At 45.2% G+C, this 20,946-nt stretch overlaps 1 protein-coding gene across 1 annotated transcript; it reads left to right on the top strand.

Moving 5' to 3' along the window:
• The first annotated feature begins 16,580 nt into the window (after window positions 1–16,580).
• RPP25 (ribonuclease P and MRP subunit p25) lies at window positions 16,581–19,829 on the top strand. Its single transcript, XM_056572697.1, has 2 exons — window positions 16,581–16,960; window positions 17,708–19,829. The coding sequence occupies exon 2, from the start codon at window positions 17,709–17,711 to the stop codon at window positions 18,231–18,233; it is 525 nt and encodes a 174-aa protein (XP_056428672.1). The 5' UTR covers window positions 16,581–16,960; window position 17,708; the 3' UTR covers window positions 18,234–19,829.
• The last annotated feature ends 1,117 nt before the right edge of the window (window positions 19,830–20,946 follow it).

Below are 20,946 nucleotides of genomic sequence, written 5' to 3'. Positions count from 1 at the left end.
AAGATTTGTTTTAGTATCCAAGTAATCACCTCATGAACCTGACACGTCTTCAGGTTGTGTTTACTTGTGTCGTCGGTGCACCTCTTTTATGATTTAGTCACGTTCTCAAAAACGGAATTCACGATGTTTTGGGTTGTAATGGTACTCGTATGAACTTTCGCACTTACCACTGGGCACACACTTATCTAGACTCAGTTACGCATATAATTCTCGTCCGACACGTCTTCGCATACTTTCCCTCTCTCCTGGTTTAAAGAGTTTCTTATTGTTGTCCAAGTAATCACCTCATGAACCTGACACGCTTTCAGGTCGTGATTGCTTGCGTTGTCGATACGCTCCTTTCTCTGTGTAGTCATGTCCCAAAAATGTACTTCATGGTGTTCTAGGTTGATATGGTACTCGTTTAACGTTTCGCATTTGTCACCGGGCGCATACTCGTTTAGACCCGGTTACGCATACGATTCTCGTCCGACACGTCTTTGCATACTTTCCCTCTGTTCTGGTTTAAAGTGTTGTACATTGTTCTCCAAGTAATCACCTCATGAACTTGACACGCTTTCAGGTTGTGATTGCTTGCGTTGTCGATGCGCTCCTTTCTATGTGTAGTCATGTCCCAAAAATGTGCTTCATGGTGTTCTAGGTTGATATGATACTTGTATAACGTTTCGCACTTGTCACCGGGCGCATACTCGTCTAGGCCCGGTTACGCATACGATTCTCGTCCAACACGTCTTCGGATACTTTCCCTCTGTCCTGGTTTAAAGAGTTGATTATTGTTGTCCAAGTAATCACCTCATGAACCTGACACGCTTTCAGGTTGTGATTGCTTGCGTTGTCGATGCGCTCCTTTCTCCGTGTAGTCTCGTTCCTAAAGATGCTTTTCAGGGTGTTCTAGGTTGTTAAGGTACTTGTATAACGTTTCGCTCTTGTCACCGGGCACATACTTGTCTAGGTCCAGTCACGTATACAATTCTCATCCGTCACGTCTTCGGATACTCTCTCTCTGTCCTGGTGTTAGACGGTCAGCTATGTTATAGATAAATGAGCTTGGCTAGACGGTTAGTTTGGCTGTCCCTACTACATACATTTACTTTCACATGTGCTCACGTTGAAGGAGTCCAGTATATTGCAGCAGATGCCTTGTCCGCAAATACGCAAAAATTTATGGTACGGCGTGGAACTCGTTTTCCAAATCCAGATCCAAGCACGCCGAGGGCGACAAGATTTCAGTTCCCTTCCTATTAGCATATGTCGGGTTTTGCCATTCCACACTGCATTTATCCCACAATACTATTAAGAGTTATCTAGCCGGTATCCAACACCATTTATCCTTGACCAATACCCGTAGTTACTCTATACTCTCTTCTCGCTTGGTGAAGTCCGCTCTGAAGGGCATCCTTGAGAAGGAAGTCCCTCGCAGCCCAGTCAGACAACCAATCACAGGCAACGTGTTCAGGCAGTTGTCCGACTTGTTAGACTCCACACCATTGGGTATCCGTGATAGCCTCACATTAAAAGCGGCCATGTACCTTGCCTGTTATGGGTTTCTCAGACCGGGTGAGTGTACAACTCGGACCATTAACGCGCCCTTTCCTAAGGTCAGTCAGCTGTCACATGTCTCTGATCATTTCCAGCTGTCCCTCAGTCAGACCAAGACCTCGTCACCAGGTCAAACTGTGGTTGTTCGGTTTTCCCCACCGTGCACAAATGGTGTCCTGTCACAGTCCTCCGTGAATTGTTGAATGCCTGTGTAACCTATCAGCTGACGACCTTTTACTCCATTTCAGGTTCAACCCGCTAACTACTTCTCAGTTCATCAAACATTTACGCATTTCGGTCAGGTCGCTGGGAGGAGTCCCGACTTCATTATCCGGTCACTCCTTCCGTATTGGCGCAGCTACAGCCAATTCTAAGCACGGGGTCCCAGCCCACGTAATCATGAAATTAGGATGTTGGAAATGCGGATGCTACATGCAGTATATCCCTAACCCTCGCGAAGAAATGGCTAGCGCATTCCAGTCTCTTGTGTTGTAATCCGCAATAAACAAATGTTTGTTTAAATCCGGGTTTTGCCCTCTTTTCCAGGCATATTCTTTACGCCGCAGTTATGGCACACTCCAAACTGCTTAGTTGAGGTTGATAGATTATTGGTTACAGTTGGTTGTTAGGTTAGTATTAGGGTTTTACGCATTTCAGTCATGTAGCAACGACCACAAATGGAAAGGCCTGCGCAGCTGGCCTGTAATTGTGGGAGGAGCGGGATGACTATAAAACTCACGGCTCTCCTCCCTTCAATGACGCCGTGGGTTCTTAGCTCCCACCCGCCCCCCCTTCTTTTCATTCCATCACACTTACCACAGGGTATGCCCTCTTTTCCAGGCATATTCTTTACGCCGCAGTTATGGCACACTCCAAACTGCTTAGTTGAGGTTGATAGATTATTGGTTACAGTTGGTTGTTAGGTTAGTATTAGCGTTTTACGCATTTCAGTCATGTAGCAACGACCACAAATAAAGGTTTAGTTGTGGAATGGGGGGAGGAAGCTTCATAAGAGGTGTAAGAAGTACATTTCTCTGATATCATATTTACAAAGTTTCTTACATTTATTTGTACTATTGATGTATGCAACGTTTAATGAACTGATTGCAACAAAAGGTTAAATAATACATTTGCACCTAGCACATGTACACCCATTTCACAGGATGACAAATACAATTTCCTCTTGATCCTACACATTGCCAATGTGGTAGTGTCTTAATACTTTACATGATATGAGCTCTGAGTTAATTTGTATAAAATAATGGAATATTTCTCAGACTGGATAGTATAAGTATGAACAACAAAATACATCATACCGTGTCATCTCACGACTGGGATATGTCCCAATCTGTGTACACAGGCTTAGAGGAGTTCTGACAGTATAATAAATTGCCTTCTGCTGGGCCAGGACAGGCAGAACTACTGGGCTGTGTCAGATAGCTGTGCTGATACAGCAGGCTTAATAGAAAGTGGTTGTCCTTGAGTGAATGTAAAAAGAGGGAAGAGACTGAGTTGGAGGCTAATTCTGTGTCTGCATTTTGGACCTGCTTTAAATAGCATTGTTGTTTTATGTACTAGCCCCATGGGTTTAGTAGTTAGGAGACAACTCTATATACAATTCCATCTGTATAGGGACACCGCATAGCTAGTCTGTATCACCATCCATGTCACAGGAAGCTGTGTGGCAGAAAATAACCATTCGTTTATGGCCAGTTTCAATAGATTCTCAAAGGAATTAAATGTGAGATTGTACAAAACAAATAAAAAGACATAATGAATCCCTCTGATGTGAAAAGGCTATCAAAACCTCTCAATTCTTATACTCCCGACCATTGCCTTAAAGGAGTAGTCCAGTGCTGAAAAACATATCCTCTGTCCTAAGGATAGGGGATAAGTTTCAGATCGCGGGGGTCCGACTGTTGGGGCCCCATACGATCTCCTGTACAGGGCCCCGGCAGTCTGCGAAAAGGGGGCGTGTTGACCACCGCACGAAGCGGCGGCTGACACACCCCCTCAATACAACTCTATGGCAGACCCGGAGCGCTGCCTTCTGCAATCTCCGGCTCTACCATAGCGCTGTATTGAGGGGGCGTGTTGGCCGCTGCTTCGTCCGGTGGTCGACACCCGCTATCTGGCCAGCAAGCTGGGGCCCCGTAGAGGAGATCGCGGGGGCCCCAGCGGTCAGACCCCCGGGATCTGAAACTTATCCCCTATCCTTAGGATAGGGGATATGTTTTTCAGGGCTTGACTACTCCTTAAAGGGGGTACTTCAGTGTAAAAAAATTTTTTTAAATCAACTGGGGCCAAAAAGTTTAACAGGTTTTTAAATTACTTCTATTTAAAAATTTTAACCCTTCCAGTACTTATCAGTTGTTGTATGCTCAAGAGGAAGTTGCATAGTTCTTTTCTGTCTGACCACAATGCTCTCTGCTGACGCTCTTTTTATTATAAATATAAAAAAACTTAACAAAACAGAAAAACAGGCTTAACTAGCATTAACAAAACACAACACAACAAAACCTGCCTAACTGGCCAGCCCAACTTAACTAAAACTAACTAAACACATAACATTATACCTACATATAAATTATCAAAAATACTATCACACACATACCCACACATTCTTTACATAAACATAAAAATAGCTTTACTTAGCTTTAACTAAAAACAACCAGACTTGGTAAAACTCAACCACACATTACATTCACAACTAACCCACCCCAAAACCCCCACCACCACCACCCCCCCCCCCTTTTTTTTTTTATATATGTTTTTTTATATATATATTTTTTTTTATTATTTATTTTTTTACTAAAATTACATTTTTTCCCTCACATATATACACATATATACATATATATACATATATATATATATACATATACATACATACATAAACATACACACCCTTTTTTTAATCTACACTACCATAATACAACCAATATTAAATTAAAGTAATATAAAAATGCTAACTAAATCTGATCCGACTGCCTATCCCCATCCCCTCAAATAAGATAACCAATCCATACTATATAATAATATATACAATACGAATATAAAAACACAAATACATAACCTAAATGCAAATACATACATAAACTATATACACCAACAAACCAAAATATACACCTACAAAACACATGACATCCTACACTAGACTAACCCATTACCCACACAACCACCCACATTGACATGGGTCAGAGTCCATAGTCCATGGATATCGAGTACAGTCCACAACTGACCCATGCCAGCCCCTCCAAACATCCACCAACCCACCAATTCCCCCACCCAACCTAATCTATACCCAAAACCAACTATACAAATACAACTTTATAACATAACATATACAAAACAATACAACCCACCTTAGGCCCAAGTTCGGTCGCCTGTAAGCCCTTTACGCAATCCATATTCTGAAAACAAAACAAAAAGACTAGGGTGTACATGCATAGCCCACCACCAGGAAGAAGGATGGCAATCCTGATGTTACTTTATAAACTCTCTCCACTAACTTTTCCCTACGACTCACCCTACTGTTATCCCTTCAACAAACTGACCCTGCACTCACCCTCTCTCTGTCCCTACATTGCTATCCCTAACCAGAAAAAAGGGGTACTCTACCCAAGAGGTCTAGTACCTAGGGCACATCAAATGAAAAACCTCTCCACAGGAGGGAAGCCCTGCTGGTACCAAGACTGCCATACTCCAAAGACCTGATCTTCCCGAGGTCACCGGTGATGTTCCTACAGACCTCCACCTCGGAGAGGACTTTCCGCTGTGTAGATACTAGACACCGTGCGTTCCACGTGTAGTACCTAACTACTAAGCTGACTACAAATAAAGTGCCCCGGTCTCGGCCACCCAGGTTCCTGAATGCCCCATAAGCCCACTCCGGATAGGTAAGGCCGGCAAGTTGACTCCAGCCAATGGAAGCACCCACCCGGTTGTAGACCCCTATATTAAAGGGACAATGAAGCAGGAAGTGGTCCATGCTTTCCAGCATGTCCTCGCACTCTTCTCTGGGACATCCCCGGTCATCAGAGCTCCTACACTTCAAATTGTCCCTCACATATAGCTTCCCCTGAAAGCAGCGCCAAGCCAAGTCCCAAAACTTCTGGGGGATCCTTTTCATGTTTAAAAGGTACAACCCCACCCTCAGATCCCGACCTGGGCAGTCCCTGAGCGCCAGAGGCTTCTGGAAGTGGGTCAACAGAACCCGTTTGTCAAGGAACTGCCTTGACTGGGTCCTGATCTCCCCCACTCCCAGACCCCACCGACGTATCGCCTTCAGAGTTGGGGTAGCATAAGCCGGAAGATATCCGTGTGGCGTACGGAGGTCCTTCACTTGCCCTCCTGTCTCCCATTCCTGGAAGAAAGGCCGAAACCATTCGCTGCAGGAGATTACCCACGGAGGAGCCCTCTCTGACCAGAGGTTTGAGATGTTAGCTTTCAAGAAGGTGTTTGTTAAGAACACCACAGGATTTACCATAGATAAACCCCCTAGTCTCCTCGTGCGGTACGTAACCTCCCTCTTGACTAGGTTCATCCTGTTCCCCCATAACAGTTGGAAAAACAGGCTGTAGATCCTAGTGTAGTAAGCCTCTGGCAAGATACATACACTGCCCAGATAGATAAACAAGGGGAGCAGGTACGATTTGATCAGGTGTACCCTTTCCCTGAGGGTCATAGACCAACCCTTCCATTGGTCCACCTTCTGAGCGGCATCCTGGAGCTTACCATCCCAGTTTTTGGTGGGATAATCATCCTGGCCGAAAGTGATGCCCAAAACTTTTGCTGACTCTTGGGGCCCTGGAAGGGTGTCCGGGAGATCAAACGTGGGATCTCCCCCTCCCAGCCAGAGACTCTCACACTTATCCCGGTTGATCTTAGACCCGGATGCCTCAGAGTAGCGGTCCACTTCCGACATCACCACATCGACCTCCTCTCTCGAGGACACGAAAATGGTGACATCATCAGCGTATGCCACCACTCTCTGGGCGACATCCAGCTCCGCCAGACTCATCCCGACTCCCGCCAACGGCCCACAATCTACCCTCCGGACGAAGGGATCGATCGCAAACACGTATAAAAGCGGGCTCAAAGGACAACCCTGACGGACTCCGGACCCCACCTCAAAAGAGTGGCCAGACCAACCGTTCACAAGCGGGAAACTCTCTGCCCCTGCATACAAGATCTTAAGCCAATTAACAAAAGTACTTGGTAAGCCATATCTCAGTAGGACGGACCAGAGGTAGTCATGGTTCACCCGATCAAATGCTTTGGCCTGATCCAAGGACAGCATGTACCCCTTCCAGAGACCCGCACTACTCCGCTCCACTGCCTCCCTGACACTGAGGACAGCACTTAAGGTGCCTCGGCCTGGAACAGAGCAGTGCTGGGCCCCCGAAAGGAGCCGGGGTGCAAACTTCACCAGCCGATTAAACAGTATCTTGGCCAGAAGCTTCCTGTCCGTATTGAGAAGAGCTATGGGCCTCCAATTCTCAATCCGGCTAGGATCTTTACCCTTTGACAGTAGAATCAGGGCTGACCTCCTCATTGACTTCGGCAGAGTGCCCGAGGAGAGACACTCATTGAATACCTCAGTCAAGAGGGGAGCTAAAGACTCCTTAAAGGTCCTGTACCACTCGGATGTTAAGCCATCCGGACCTGGCGACTTCTTAGGGGCAAGCCCCTCGATCGCCAGTCTCACTTCCTCTTCCCTGATTTCTTCTGCCAAAACATCAAGAGAGGGGTCTACCCCTGGCTCAGGAAAGGTTTCAGCCAGGAAAACCGACATCCCGTCTCGATCTAGATCCTTCCTTCCCAAGAAGTGCGAGTAGAAGGATCTGACGACCTCCAAGATCCCCGATCTGGACCGATTCAGAGATCCTGTACTATCGATCAGTCCTGAAATGACTTTACTACTCACTGACATCTTACAGTTTCTGTAAGGGTCGGGCGAGCGGTACTTCCCGAAATCCCTCTCAAAAACCAAAGATGCGTGCCTATCGTACTGACACCTCATCAGCAAGGATTTCACTCTGGAGATATCCTCTTGGCTACCTCCAGTCGAGACAAGAAGCTCGAGTTTCCTCCTCAGACCCTGATACAAGCGATACCTGTTCAGGGACCTGAGGCTCGAGAGCTGGCGGAAGAACCCCGCAACCCGCTTCTTGAATATCTCCCACCACTCCAGCTTATTACTACAAAGATCCAGTAAAGGTACCTGACTCTGAAGAAAATCCTCAAAGGACTGTCTTACCTCTGCTTCCACCAGGAGGGACGAATTCAGCTTCCAATAACCTTTACCCATCCGGGGGGTCTCTGAAACATTCAGGGAAAACAAAATCATACAGTGATCGGAGAACTCCACCTCAACCACGGACACTGCGGAAGAGACAGCTTCCTCCTTTAAATAAAACCTGTCTATTCTAGACCTGCGGCTACCTTGATGATAGGTGAAACCCGCGTGGCCCGAGGGGCTCCGGATGTGGGCGTCCTCTAGGCGAGCTTCTCTAGTTATGCTAATTAGTGCCACACTATCGCAAGTCAGTGGACCATTGGAGCCTCTCCTATCCTGGGACCTCGTGACATTATTGAAGTCCCCTCCAAAGATCACTTGCCGACTCGTAAAAAGAAAGGGCTTAATCCTCATAAAGAGATCTTTACGGCCCCGCTTAGTTTGCGGTGCGTAGATGTTAATGAGCCGGAGCTCTTGTCCCTTCATGAAGACATCAATGATCAGGCACCTCCCCATTTCTAGCTCAATAACCCGTCTGCATTCAACAGGAGCGGAAAAAAAGACCGCCACCCCACTATACGGCTCAGCCGCAAGAGACCAGTGGGAGGGACCGCGCCTCCACTCTCTCCTGGCTTTTACCAGGGAGGCAAGATCTGACAACCTGGTCTCTTGTAAAAAGAAAATGTCGGCTTCAACACGGCCGAGAAAATCAAAGGCTGCAAATCTAGCCGTATCCGACTTTATACTGGCACAGTTAATAGATGCCAGCGTCAGTGGGGTGAGTGCCGCCATCATGGGTGATTGAGTTAGATGGCCTCACCCCTTAAACCTTCTTCCTCTCCTTCCCTCCACCCCCATCGGAATCAGAGGAAGACCCTTTACTTCTTTTTAAACTCTGGGACATATCCATCCCAGGATCTTTACCTCCGGCACCTGGTGTTACCTCTCCCCCTGAGGAAACTACCCCAGAGGAAGGAGGCTCGGTACCTCCTGGAGGCCGCACTGCCTCCTGACCCTCGAGAAGAGGAGGGGAGATGGTATCCCCGAGGGCCTCATATCGATTCGAAAGGACGATCAGAGGGTCAGAGACCGAGTTGTTCCTTCTATGGTCTGAGGCTACAATTGAAGAGGAGGACGGCGCCACCTTACTCTTACACTTCTTCCTCCTCTTCTTTTTCTGGCCACCATTTACTGTCTGCCCCTCCTCCTCCTCCTCATCCACAGTTTCGGATTCAGAGGTATGACTGGAGGAAGGAGCATCTTGACCCTCTTCCCTACGCAGTCTCCCTATCTCCTCGTCCAGTTTGGCCTCACCCAAAGCCTCAGAGTTATTCTGACCTCCTTCTGAGCCAGTGTCTGGAGTGGGACCCCGAGCTACCCCTGGCACCTGGGCATTCTCAAGGGCCCTCTCCAACCTGCGCTTCTCCTCTCGCCTCCGCATAGAGGGGGTCTTATGTTTTTCCTTCACTGGCTTTGGTGCCCCCTCTCCTCCACTGGTCCCCTCCCCCGCCGGGGCAACTGTTAGGCTTTCCCCAGACGTGGCGGTCACAGCATTAGAGAACGAGCGCGGACACCGGCTGAACGGGTGACCTAAGTCACCACACAAGTTACACCGAATCTGCCCACAGGTGGCCGCCAGGTGACCCACCCCACAGCAGAGGGCGCATATCTGCTGAGTGCAGTTGGCACTAAAGTGGTTTGGGTCACCACACCTGTGACACAGCTTCGGCTGCCCCTGGTAGAAGATCTGAATTCTGTCGCGTCCCAGGAAGGCGGCCGAAGGAATGTGGGTGACAGTGTTCCCGGAACGCCTGAGACGGACGGAAAACGTCCAGGCCCCAGACCATATATTGTGCTCATCAAAGTTTTTCTGGGGGATGTCCGTCACCTCCCCGTACCTGCCCAGCCAGGTCATAATGTCATAACAAGAAAGTGACTCGTTACGGGTCAAAACGGTCACTTTCTTTACCATACTCTGGCGAGATACCGCTTTTACAGCAAAATCTCGCCACCCGGGCTCGTTTTTCACCAGCTCATAATTAGACCAGAAGAGATCTAGTCCCTACGGCCTAACAAAGCTGACGTCAAACTCAGAGGAGCCGAAAGGGTGGATCAGGGCAAAGATGTCCCTAGCCCTGAAACCCATCTGGAAGAGAAGCTCCACCACTTTGCCCCTTTGGGGGCACGCATCTTCGCCTTTCCAGACCAGACGGGCCACATTCCTGCGACCTACCTCCTGCCCGGGTGTCTGGAGGGACCATACAGTCTCCCCATTTCTCTGTCGGAATGCTCCCAGACCATGTCTCTCCACCCAGAAAGATAGGTCCATCTCCTTTCCCTCTACCTGGAGCGTCCTTTCTCCTCTCTTTAGTGCCTCCAGGAGGCGCCGTTGCAACTGACCGTCACCAGATACAGGAGGTAAAGATCCCACTGAACCCCCGGCCGCCACGCTGGCATAACTCCTGGCGACCGAGGGGGCAGCCGGACCAGACCCTGTCCCTACGGCCCCACCTAAACCACCTGCACTGCCACAAACGTCACTATTATACACACCACTACTACTCCTCTCATTCACTCCACTATCACCCCTCCCATCTGCACCACTCCCACTCATTCCACTACCACCCCGCCCATTCACTCCACTACCACTCCTCCCATCCGCACCACCACCACCACTCCTCCCATTCAATCCACCACCACCACTCACTCCACTACCACTCCTCCCATCTGCATCACTGCCACCCCGCCCATTCACTCCACTACCACTCCTCCCATCTGCACCACTACCACTCCTCCTATTCACTCCATTACCACTCCTCACATTCACTCCACCATCACTCCCACATACACTCCTTTCATCCACAGCACTACTACTCCCATCATTCACACACCTTGTAGTGACATTGCTTTTGGTTTTATTAGCAGTGTTTTTGGGATCAGCCGCTGCTTCACCCACTACCTCTGGGCTGGCCAGGACATGCTTTAGCTGGATCTCTGTCGGCGATGCTGATTCCTCCTCCATGTGGGATGTCACCGCAGACATCACATCCCGAGGCCGAGGCTGCCCCTCCAAGCGCACCTCTGCCCCTCCACCTGCCACTGACTTGCAGGGACCCTCCTCCCTCACAGGGGAAATCCCTACAGCGTCCATGCCACACACTGCGCCTGACTGCACGGGATCAGCAGCGGGTCCCGGTGCCTGGACACTCCCCCCCCTCTCAGGGGAGTGCCCTGCAGAGCTGATAACAATGCCAGGGACACCCACCATTAACCCATCCTGCTCTTCCCTACCAGCAGGATGCGTGACTGTAGCACCCACGGCCATGTTGGATGCAGCACTGTACCCCCCGTGCTGGTCCCGTTCCACAGCAGAAACTGGATCTGGCAGGGTGGGGGGCCCAGCAGTCTGAACCAACTTCTCAGGTGGCCCAGACTGCTGGATAGGGGAGAAAACAAACATGACTTGCTCCTCAGCCTTTTTCTTCCTCCTGTTCTTTTTCTTCTTCTGGCTCTCCTCAGGGCCCAGGTCCTGGCCAAAACTGAAATTTTCCAGACGGGTGGGTGACTCCTGCATCACTATGGCCCGCAGGAGCCCCCCACCGACTGGGCCGCTGTCACCACCATCACTACTGTCGCTTTCCTCTGAGGTGGTTGGTAAGGCGACTTGGGCAGGGTTAATATATTCTGCACTTGGGGTGACAGAGGTCTTAGGGGTACACGGGGTATCACACACATCCCCCTCACTCTCATCACCCTCACTGCCGCCATCTCCCTCACCACCTTCCTCCATCTTCTCCTCTGTATCACACAGGTGTTCTTCCTCCCCCTGGCTATCCTCTTCCTCCTTCACAGGGGTCCGCATGATTTTATAGCGGTCCTCGTTTTTTAATTTTTCTTTAAACATACCCGCTCCCTCTATGATCTGCATTCGGGCTCTCACCACCTCCTGCTCCTCTGCCTTCAGCTCGCACACTCTAGCAGCAAACTTAGCCCTCATGGCCTTGGCAGAGTTATCTGTCTGGTAGCGGGCAAACTTCAGATCCTCCCTTAACACTTTCAGCTTCTTTCCCAGCTGTTCGTATTCCACCAACTTTGCCTGCATGCGGGATCCAAACGTGGCAAGCGACTCCCTGGGTCCCTTCACCCCCCATTGCTGGGGTTCCGTAACATTAGAAACAGTCCCTGAAGACACAACAGTTATCTTCCTACCGTATGCCTTGCGGTTTCCAGCGATGGACGGGGGAGTGGGCTCCACATTACTGCGGAGCCTGCTGGATCTTCTGACCCCGTCCTTGGAATCGGCTGTAACTCTCTCACTCCCACCCCCCGCCGGCCTAGTACGGGAGGTGGAAGGCCGTGGGTCCATAGCAGGAGGCTCTTCCCAGGAGTCTGCCACCCTCCTGGGGAAAAGGTTGCTGGAAAAAAACTCCTTCCCTCCTCTCTCTCTGGACAACTCTGGAAGTGAGACACACCCAACAGCTGCTGTGTTCCACAGGAAGTGCTCTCTGCTGACACCTCTGTCCATGTCAGGAACTGTCTAGAGCACCAACAAATCCCCATAGCAAACCTCTCTTGCTCTGGACAGTTCCTGACGTGGACAGAGGTGTCAGTAGGGAGCACGATGGTCAGACTGGAAAGAACTACACAACTACCTCTGGAGCATACAGCAACTGATAAGTACTGAAAAGGTTAAGATTTTTTTATACAAGTATTTTACAAATCTTTTTAACTTTCTAGCACCAGTTTATTAGAAAAATATTGTTTTCCACTGAAGTACCCCTTCAAGGCAATATTCTACAATTTCTATAAAGTATATTAAATATTGGCAGCCAAAAAAGAAAGTAGAGCCTGATATTCTCTCTGTATGAATTATGAGGTATTTTCATTCACATACAGTAGTGGTGACCACCTGTCATATTTAATCTTTAAAGAGATAGAGTTTTATTTTTAAGTTATAAGACATATGAGAGCTGTTTAGTGCATTCAAGACCTCTTGCGTCTTTTTCCTCCTTCTCATAGATTTTAATTCCATATGAGCAAAGGTCCTTCCTAACGTATCTTGTAAATATATCTTGTAATGCAATTTTTTTTTACAATTGTTATACCTGCCTACCAATTTGTGTTTTGTAATTGTTAGTGTGCTACCCTAATATTGTGTTACATAAAGTACTACAGAAGCTGTCAAAAGTTTTGATCAGTCATGGTTTGGACGTCAAGACCCCACCAATCACTAGATAAAACAGAGAAAAGCCTCCAGCTGAGTGCTTCACTACCCAGATCTCTGATTTTCCCGACTCGTTACATATGACAGGCTCCATTGTAGGTCTATGGAACCCATAGTATGCAACAATTTGGGGAGAGCAACTAGCAAAGAAGTGAAGTGTTCAGTCATGCATTTCTCCTGGTTCTATTTAGTGATTGGTGGGGGTCTTGACATCCAGACCCTGACTGATCAAAACTTTTGACATATCTGTGTTACATGTCAAAACATTTTTAAAGTGAAAGAAACCCTGTATATAATCTAACTTGATAGGCAGTCAAAGAGACATATAATTATGCTGTTTGCTCCAGCAAAAGAGTTATGGAATGAAAAGAAGGGGATCCTTTGCTTTTTCTTATTTATTTTATAGGGAAGGAAATTTGACAGAATTGCCTTTAGCACACTTAGGACTGCTTCACATATATCTTTCCCACCGTTTTTTTTTTCTATCTGCCATATTACTTATGACAAAATTGGTTCTGTAGTTTCCTGTTCAGTCAATTTTGTTACCGATGGCATCAGTTTCATCCTGAGCCAGGAAGAGGAGCTGTGTATACATTGTTTCGCCCTTTGGTACTTATATGCTCATGGATTTGTGGCTTAGAATTGGTGCTTACATAGGACTTGAGCATAAACAAATTATTTTTAGATTTATTTACATTCATTTGTAGTAGCTTTAGAAGGTATATTGTTTATAATATTCCAGGAATAATGTATTATTCTGCATGTTTATCTTTTCAAATAAAACCAATAAATATTCAGTCATTTAAAAGTGTTAGATGTTACAAATACAGTTCTGATGTACATGTACTGAAAAACAAGAAGCCTTCTATAGTAGTATCTAGTGATATGGAGATGCAATAATCACTTATGGCTCATTTGCGTATTTCATTTGGGAGATAATTTCCAATGTCAATGGACCCTTATGTGGTGCCTGTCATTCATATCTGGAAGGAGATTAAAACCAATTGTTTTAAGGCCCACAAGACAGAAGAATAGCATGTTGGGTTGGCCGGATTGTTTAAAATAAGCTTAGTGTTAATGTTGCACACTATATGGTAAAAGAGGGCTACTATTAGTTAGACAACTGAGTAAGAGGCTTATACTGAAGGCTAAAATAAATGCAGCACAACTAGTGCCATATTATTAAAGTTTTTCCAGCCCATATAATGCACATTTACCACCAGTATTCCTCCTATGACATCTGTTTCATCCCTGCTCAGCTGCATCAATAGGTTTCATTACTGCAGCTGGATGATGTGATCAGCATTTAGATCACCAGAAAACTGCATGCTCTAATGTGTAGACAGGGGGACAGTAAGCCCTGTGCTGCTGACAGTAGGTCATTTACAGGATTATATTGTCAGACCCCTCTCCAGCTAGCTCCATATATCCCTCCATTCACAGAATGCTGCAGCTATCTCTTTGAGAGTAGGAGAGCAGTGCTATACAGTAAAAGGGGAGTTCATATACTATTTAGCTAGAGTTACAACACTTCCTGCCTGTATCTGCTATGTGCGGGGAGCAGATTCTTTAGTGTGTCCTGTGTAATGAAGTCTGACAATACTTTCCTGTGTATAAGAGCTTCAGTAACATGGAGAAAAGACACTGGGTAAAGCTAAATTTTTGATAATATTCTATAGTGTAAGGGGACAAAAGATATATGTCACTGATCTAACTCACTGAGACTCTGCGGTTGGCGCATTTATTATGCAACCTTTGGCCGGTACACATGCAAAGCAAGCACAGTAATGAGACTGCAACACCTATGTCTGCGCAAAGCCAGAGCCCTCATAGGAAATAGCATAGGAGGCAGCATTAGGAAACCATATCAAAGGAAAAATATAAATCAAGATAGCTGACAACCCATGCATACCACCACAACTAAAATAGCTAAACCAAGGCAGCATACACAAGAGCCTTTATATTATTCTCCAATAGTCTATACTGCACAAAAAAATACCGGTATTTCCCATATATCTATCTGCACATATCTGCCTAATATTACTATGACTAGGATAACTTGACTAGGATAATAACAAAGAATAATTAAACTTCAGTAATAACATTTTAGGGACATTGTATTAAATTCCAGCTAATTGTAAAGTGTGATATTATGTTGTTGTTGGTGCATAAAGCTGTGCACCTGGATACCACACTTTCTGGAGATTATGTTAAATGGGCACTGTCAGATTAACCTTTCTAATATACTTAATAAAAAATTATTTCTTTTTTATAGAAATCATTGCTTATATAAAACACCACCAGGGGTCCAGAACATAATCCTGTCCAGCTGCAGCATCATCTTTGTCCAAGCTAAAGCACAGGCATGTTCACAGTCCGGTAAGTGATGGAGGGACAAGCTCTATTCTGAGCTCACTCCTGTCCTATCAGACTGCAGCATTAAAACAGAGAGAAGGGGGTTACAAAGCAGCCTGCAGTGATTGGATAAAGAGACCTAGCACAGCACGGCAGACTCAGGGAGGAAGAGGAGTCATACAGAGTGAGGATGCACCCCCTCCAAAGCACAAAATGACAACCCAAATGAGCAACAGATATAAAGTATTTGTGGTAGAAATATAAGGTGCTAGACACATATGTACATGATCAGGATTAGATACTGAGTAACATACTTAATCCTGTGGATAAGTCTCAGACATACAGACCACTCAATGAATGGTAGAGTCACAAATTAAATCCAAAGTGGCAGACAAATGGTTTTGTCAGTAATAAAGTCGCAATTTAAACCAAAAGTCACAGATTCTCTTTGTTAAAAGGGTTGTGTACATTCAAGTAAACACTGCACTATTAGGTACTGGTGGTCTGGGGCATGGTGGGATTTGCACATTTTGTATGGCTTTTTTAAAGTTGCAGATGATATATCCAGCACCACCAAAAGATGCAAACCATTCCCACTTTGTCTAACAAACCCACCATTTGGCAAAGTCCGTGCAAAACGCACCATTTGGCAAAGTCCGTGCAAAACCCACCATTTGGCAAAGTCCGTGCAAATGGCATGTGTACCGGCCAAAGGTCGCATAATAAATGCGCTGGCTGCAGAGTCTCAGTCTACACTGGACATTTGTGCTATGTTTACAGGCGATAAGCCTTTAGTAAATGTCCTTATTTGTGTTTTCTATTTTGAAAATTTTATAAGAAACATGGGGCTTATACTAAAGGAATAGAGCAGAGGGAGCTATGGTAGAGAAAGCACTAAAAGTCCTATGTATAAAGGGAGAAGGCAGCTTTAGAGGAGAGTCATAGTTATCTATGAAATGGAAGAGTGGATTTAAGAACAGGCAGGTTGGAGAATATAAAACAGACAGACATTGGCGCTGAAAAGAAGGTAAGAGAGTGAAAATGCAACTTAGACAAGATGATTATACAGCTCGGCTAAGCCTGTCTATATACTAGGGGTATAATTAAAGATAATAATCTCTATGCTCTTCCGTTCCCCTAGCAAAGTGGTTGAATTGAAGTAACAGCCCTGATGCTTCTTTTCCTTGCAGCTACTATTGTAGAGAACAGTATAGGAAAGAAGAGGGAGGAGGGTCTCTCAATAAGTGCATCAGACACAGCAGTGTGGTTCACAGAGTGAAGAGCACAGAAGGAGAAGTGACAGGAGCACAACACCTCCCATTTGCTGATAATGCTAGAGGATTGCAGAAAAAACACAAATCCCTCAGCTCGGTAGGGGATAGTCAATGGAAAATGGTAAGAAGACGACGCATGGTGAAGTCATTAAGGAAATGCAGAAGTTAAGAAATTAAAGGGCAGGAATGATCTGAATACTTGAACAGCTCCAGGCAACTTTCTGTGAAGTCATACGTACCTCCTCATTCTCCTGGCAGCCTGGAATTCACGGAAAAATACATTCTAAGAGATCTTTTTCTAGGAACATAAGGAGCCGAAAGAACTCAGTAAGTACTTATTTTATTATTTATCACCCATTGTAGATATTCTGCAGTGCTGTACAGAGATTGCACTCTTATCAGCCCATGTCCCTAGTGGGACTCGTGATCCAATTGCCGTAGCCCAAGTTATCACTAACTTGTTCCAATTTCACAGGAAGCCAATGCAACATATTTTGTAGGGTAATAAGACACAAGAGGAAACCCACACAAAACAAGATCACCATATTGGCTCCATGGAGCTGTTATCCTTGTTAGAGTAAAACTTAGAACTGCAAGACTACATAATATTGGTTCTACCAACTGAGCCGCCAACAACCTACCATAGATAACCTTCTATATTTCATTGGTTTTGGAGTAATTTAATATGGTAATAAAAATACACCAAATGTTACCATTTTCAAACGCTTATTTTGTAGATAGACTTGTACATCCAATCCCCAGAGAAATATGGCATATTAAAGTTAAATAGCAGTGATTGCTCTCATCTTTGCTTGGCTTGATATTTGTTGTATTGCCTGTTTGTATGTTCTGCATATATTTGCTTAGAATGGTTAGCATTCATGTGTTGTCATTAGAAGCTAGACTTAATATTCCTTCTGAGCTTTCTTAGCAGCTGCCATTCATCTTCCAGCTGAGGTAGCTAGTCAGTCAAAAGGTGACCTCTTTGTTTTAAAATAAATTATTTTTGCTGTAGTTTACTTCATTTTGTGTCCAGAAAGGACTTACAAAACCATATTCTTTCTCCTTGTTTAGAATGGAAAACTTGCGTCGGGTGCGTATTACTGTAGAAGATGAAGGGAAATCTTTACCATTTAAAGACCTTCATCCCCAAGTGGCACAGATGAGAGTGAAGGAGGGCAGTAAAATCCGTAATTTAGTTGGATATGCATTATCTTACATGGAGTCTGAGGGCACTGGGCAAATTATCTTTGGAGCGTATGGTCAGGCTGTAACTAAAGCTATTACCTGTGCAGAAATACTGAAGAGGCTAGTAGGTGGTCTACACCAAATCACCAAGATACAGTACAGAACTTTGCAGGAAGTATGGGAGCAGAAGGGGCCAGTTATTAAGAACCCAGGCCCATGTTTAACTGTCTACAAAAATTGCCCTTCCATCTATATACTACTGTCTAAATATCCCTTGGATCCACAAGAAGATGGTTACCAACCTCCGCAGAATCTTCCTATAGGAGAATCTGGAAAGAGAACACTTGAATCACAAGGTTCATCAGATTCCAAAAAGAAAAAGACAGATGTGAGCACTCAAGGTGAAGGATGATGTAACAGTAAAATTTCAAGAGATTCCATGAATAAATACAGATTTAACGGCAAACTAATGGACTGCATCGGAGACTATCACAATTTACAACAGGCAACACAGACTTGTAAGCAACGCATATGTTGTAAAAAAAAAATCACATAAATCTGGGTATTTCTTTGGTATCCACTGTTCTTTTTATCATTTCTGTTTATTCCACCTTTTCCTCTTACATATTTACATAAAAACAATATTACTCTAGATTGCTTGGCATATGAGAGCAATCCTACCTAAATGACTGTAGATTATAATGAACAATTATAAATATTCGGCTTTCATCAATCTTTTCCATTCATAAAAGAATTTCGAAAGAATTTTGGAAATAGGGAGATAGCAGGTGCAGAAATGCATTCCTTCACTGTAGTAGTAAATAATGTTATGTTGTATATATATTAAAGTAAATTCTAATGTATGTCACATTTTATGTACGTATATAAAATGTATTATATATTAGTATGTAAAGCAGAATACTGCAAAATATATGAAAACAAAAATAGGCTTAAAATAAACTCAGACTCCTTACCAATGGAGACTGTATCAACTACACTACATCATTTTTTTAAAATATTTTTAGGGAGAATATATATTGTATACATCAGACCAGATTTTTTGCTTTTGCAAAATGTCAAGTGACAATATAATGGAATTGTACTGGAAGAAAGTGTCAAGTACCAACCGTATGAGTTTTACACAGGAGCCAAGTGATGGTGATGATCAAAAATGGGTGTGATTTGCTCAGTTAGGCTGAGTTCATGTCCCGTTTTTACCAATACAGGACCGCATACGGCTGGGGGAGCTAAAACCGGGCGCTCCCATATCCCCGCCATATGCCACCCGTATGTAATTCATTTCAATGAGCCGACCAGAGTGAAACGCTGACTCCGGTCGGCTCATTTTTGCCCCGTATGCGGTTTTCCCACCAGACCTAAAACGGTGGTGGACCATATGGCTGGAAAAGTGATGTGAACCCAGCCTTATATAGTTGATAACCCATTTCATATTTTTGCCAATGCCATTCAATGACATCCCTTGTGCCATTTATGCAGTGCCAATAGCTAGAACATTAAATAAAACACTTTGACTATGTCTACAGATCGCATGCATACCAATGGGTAAAAGGTAAATTTTTAAATGCTGCACACTAGGTTTTCATTGACCAAACAACCATCTGCCTAGATAAGCACTGGCTGGAAGGCAGAGATGCAGATTAGTAGCCCGCACTGTGCCAATGGGCCATTCAACAAAATGTGAGCGTAGCTTATTTTTCCATTTAGCATGTCCCTTTGGTTATAGGGCAGCAAAACCCACTCCATCCATTCTCCAAACAAAGGCTGTCTAGTGGACTGTTTGCATCCATCAGCTGTAGTATTCTACTAGGCTTTAGAGACGTGGTTAATTTAGAGAATCCACTTGGAAAGTACATTCTCTACTCTATATAGCTCTCTTATTACAATTCATAAAGTGTATTCCTCATTATTCAGCAATACATGAAAGTTTGTAATACATCTTATTAGGGTAATGACATATGCCTTTTCTTCTAACAGACTAAGGCTGGGTTCACACCACGTTTTGTACTTACGGTTCCGTATACGGCTGGGGGGAAGGGGGGCGGGGGGACGGGGAATCGCGGCGCCCGCACTCAGCCGTATTCGAAAACCGTATTTAATGCATGTCTATGAGCTGACCGGAGTGAACCGCAGCCTCCGGTCGGCTGCGTTTTCAGCCGTATGTGGTTTCCCGACCGCAGGCAAAAATGTGGTCGACCGCGTTTTTGCCTACGGTCGGGAAACCGCATACGGCCGAAAACACAGCCGACCGGAGGCTGCAGTTCACTCCGGTCGGCTCATAGACATGCATTAAATACGGTTCCCGAATACGTCTGAGTGTGGGCGCTGCGATTCCCTGCCGCCGCCCCCCCTCCCCCCAGCCGTAAGTACAAAACGTGGTGTGAACCCAGCCTAAGCCCCCTTTTTCTGCCTGTTGTCATGCATGGCAGAAAGTTTTAGTTTTGCCGGAGTAATGGGTCCATGCCGAGTTTTTGCTCTTTCTGGTTTGGTGTAATTTTTTAGCTAATATAATGGATCTATTTGCTAGTTTTAAGGGTTGGTTTCATTCACTGATAGTGATTGTCTCCTGCTGTCTAGTGAATCATAGGCTAGGTTCACACTATATTAGTGATTCCATCAGACGTATCTGTCGGCATTCCAAAGATAATGGGATGTTGACATTTACTGTAAAAGAGGGCAAAGGATGTTGTTCAATTCAGTGGCCCAAATAGAGTAAAAATTCGGCTCATATGAATTATTTTCTGCAGACTCAAAAGCACAGTCTGTTGCCTTATCCAGTTTGCTGAAAATAGTGCATATGGCTGGAATGTTGATTCTGTTTGGGCCATTGAAATGAATGGCATCCATTATGCTCCATTACAGTAAATATATGTCTGTTGGAAGCACTAATGCAGTGTGAACCTACCCTTTTGGGGGCATTTGGTATTGGTTCTGCCTTTTGAGTTTGCTGATCCTGTTGTTAGCAGATATTTCCTTTAATCTGACCCATACTGCATGACTACTGCTCCCATCAGCCAATGACATCTAATGAAGAGTTGTTGTTTGTTTGTTCTTCTGATATACAGTATAATACAAGCTTGTATGAATCTTTCACATAACTTCTGAAT

The sequence above is a fragment of the Hyla sarda genome, chromosome 4, assembly GCF_029499605.1.
Source record: "Hyla sarda isolate aHylSar1 chromosome 4, aHylSar1.hap1, whole genome shotgun sequence".
Classification (NCBI taxonomy): Eukaryota; Metazoa; Chordata; class Amphibia; order Anura; family Hylidae; genus Hyla; species Hyla sarda.
Note: the sequence above shows the minus strand (reverse complement) of the source record. Positions and strands in the feature narration are given on the sequence as shown.

Excerpts from the sequence above, each read along its gene's own strand:
- RPP25 (XM_056572697.1), top strand. The coding sequence starts at position 17,709 with ATGGAAAACTTGCGTCGGGTGCGTATTACTGTAGAAGATGAAGGGAAA.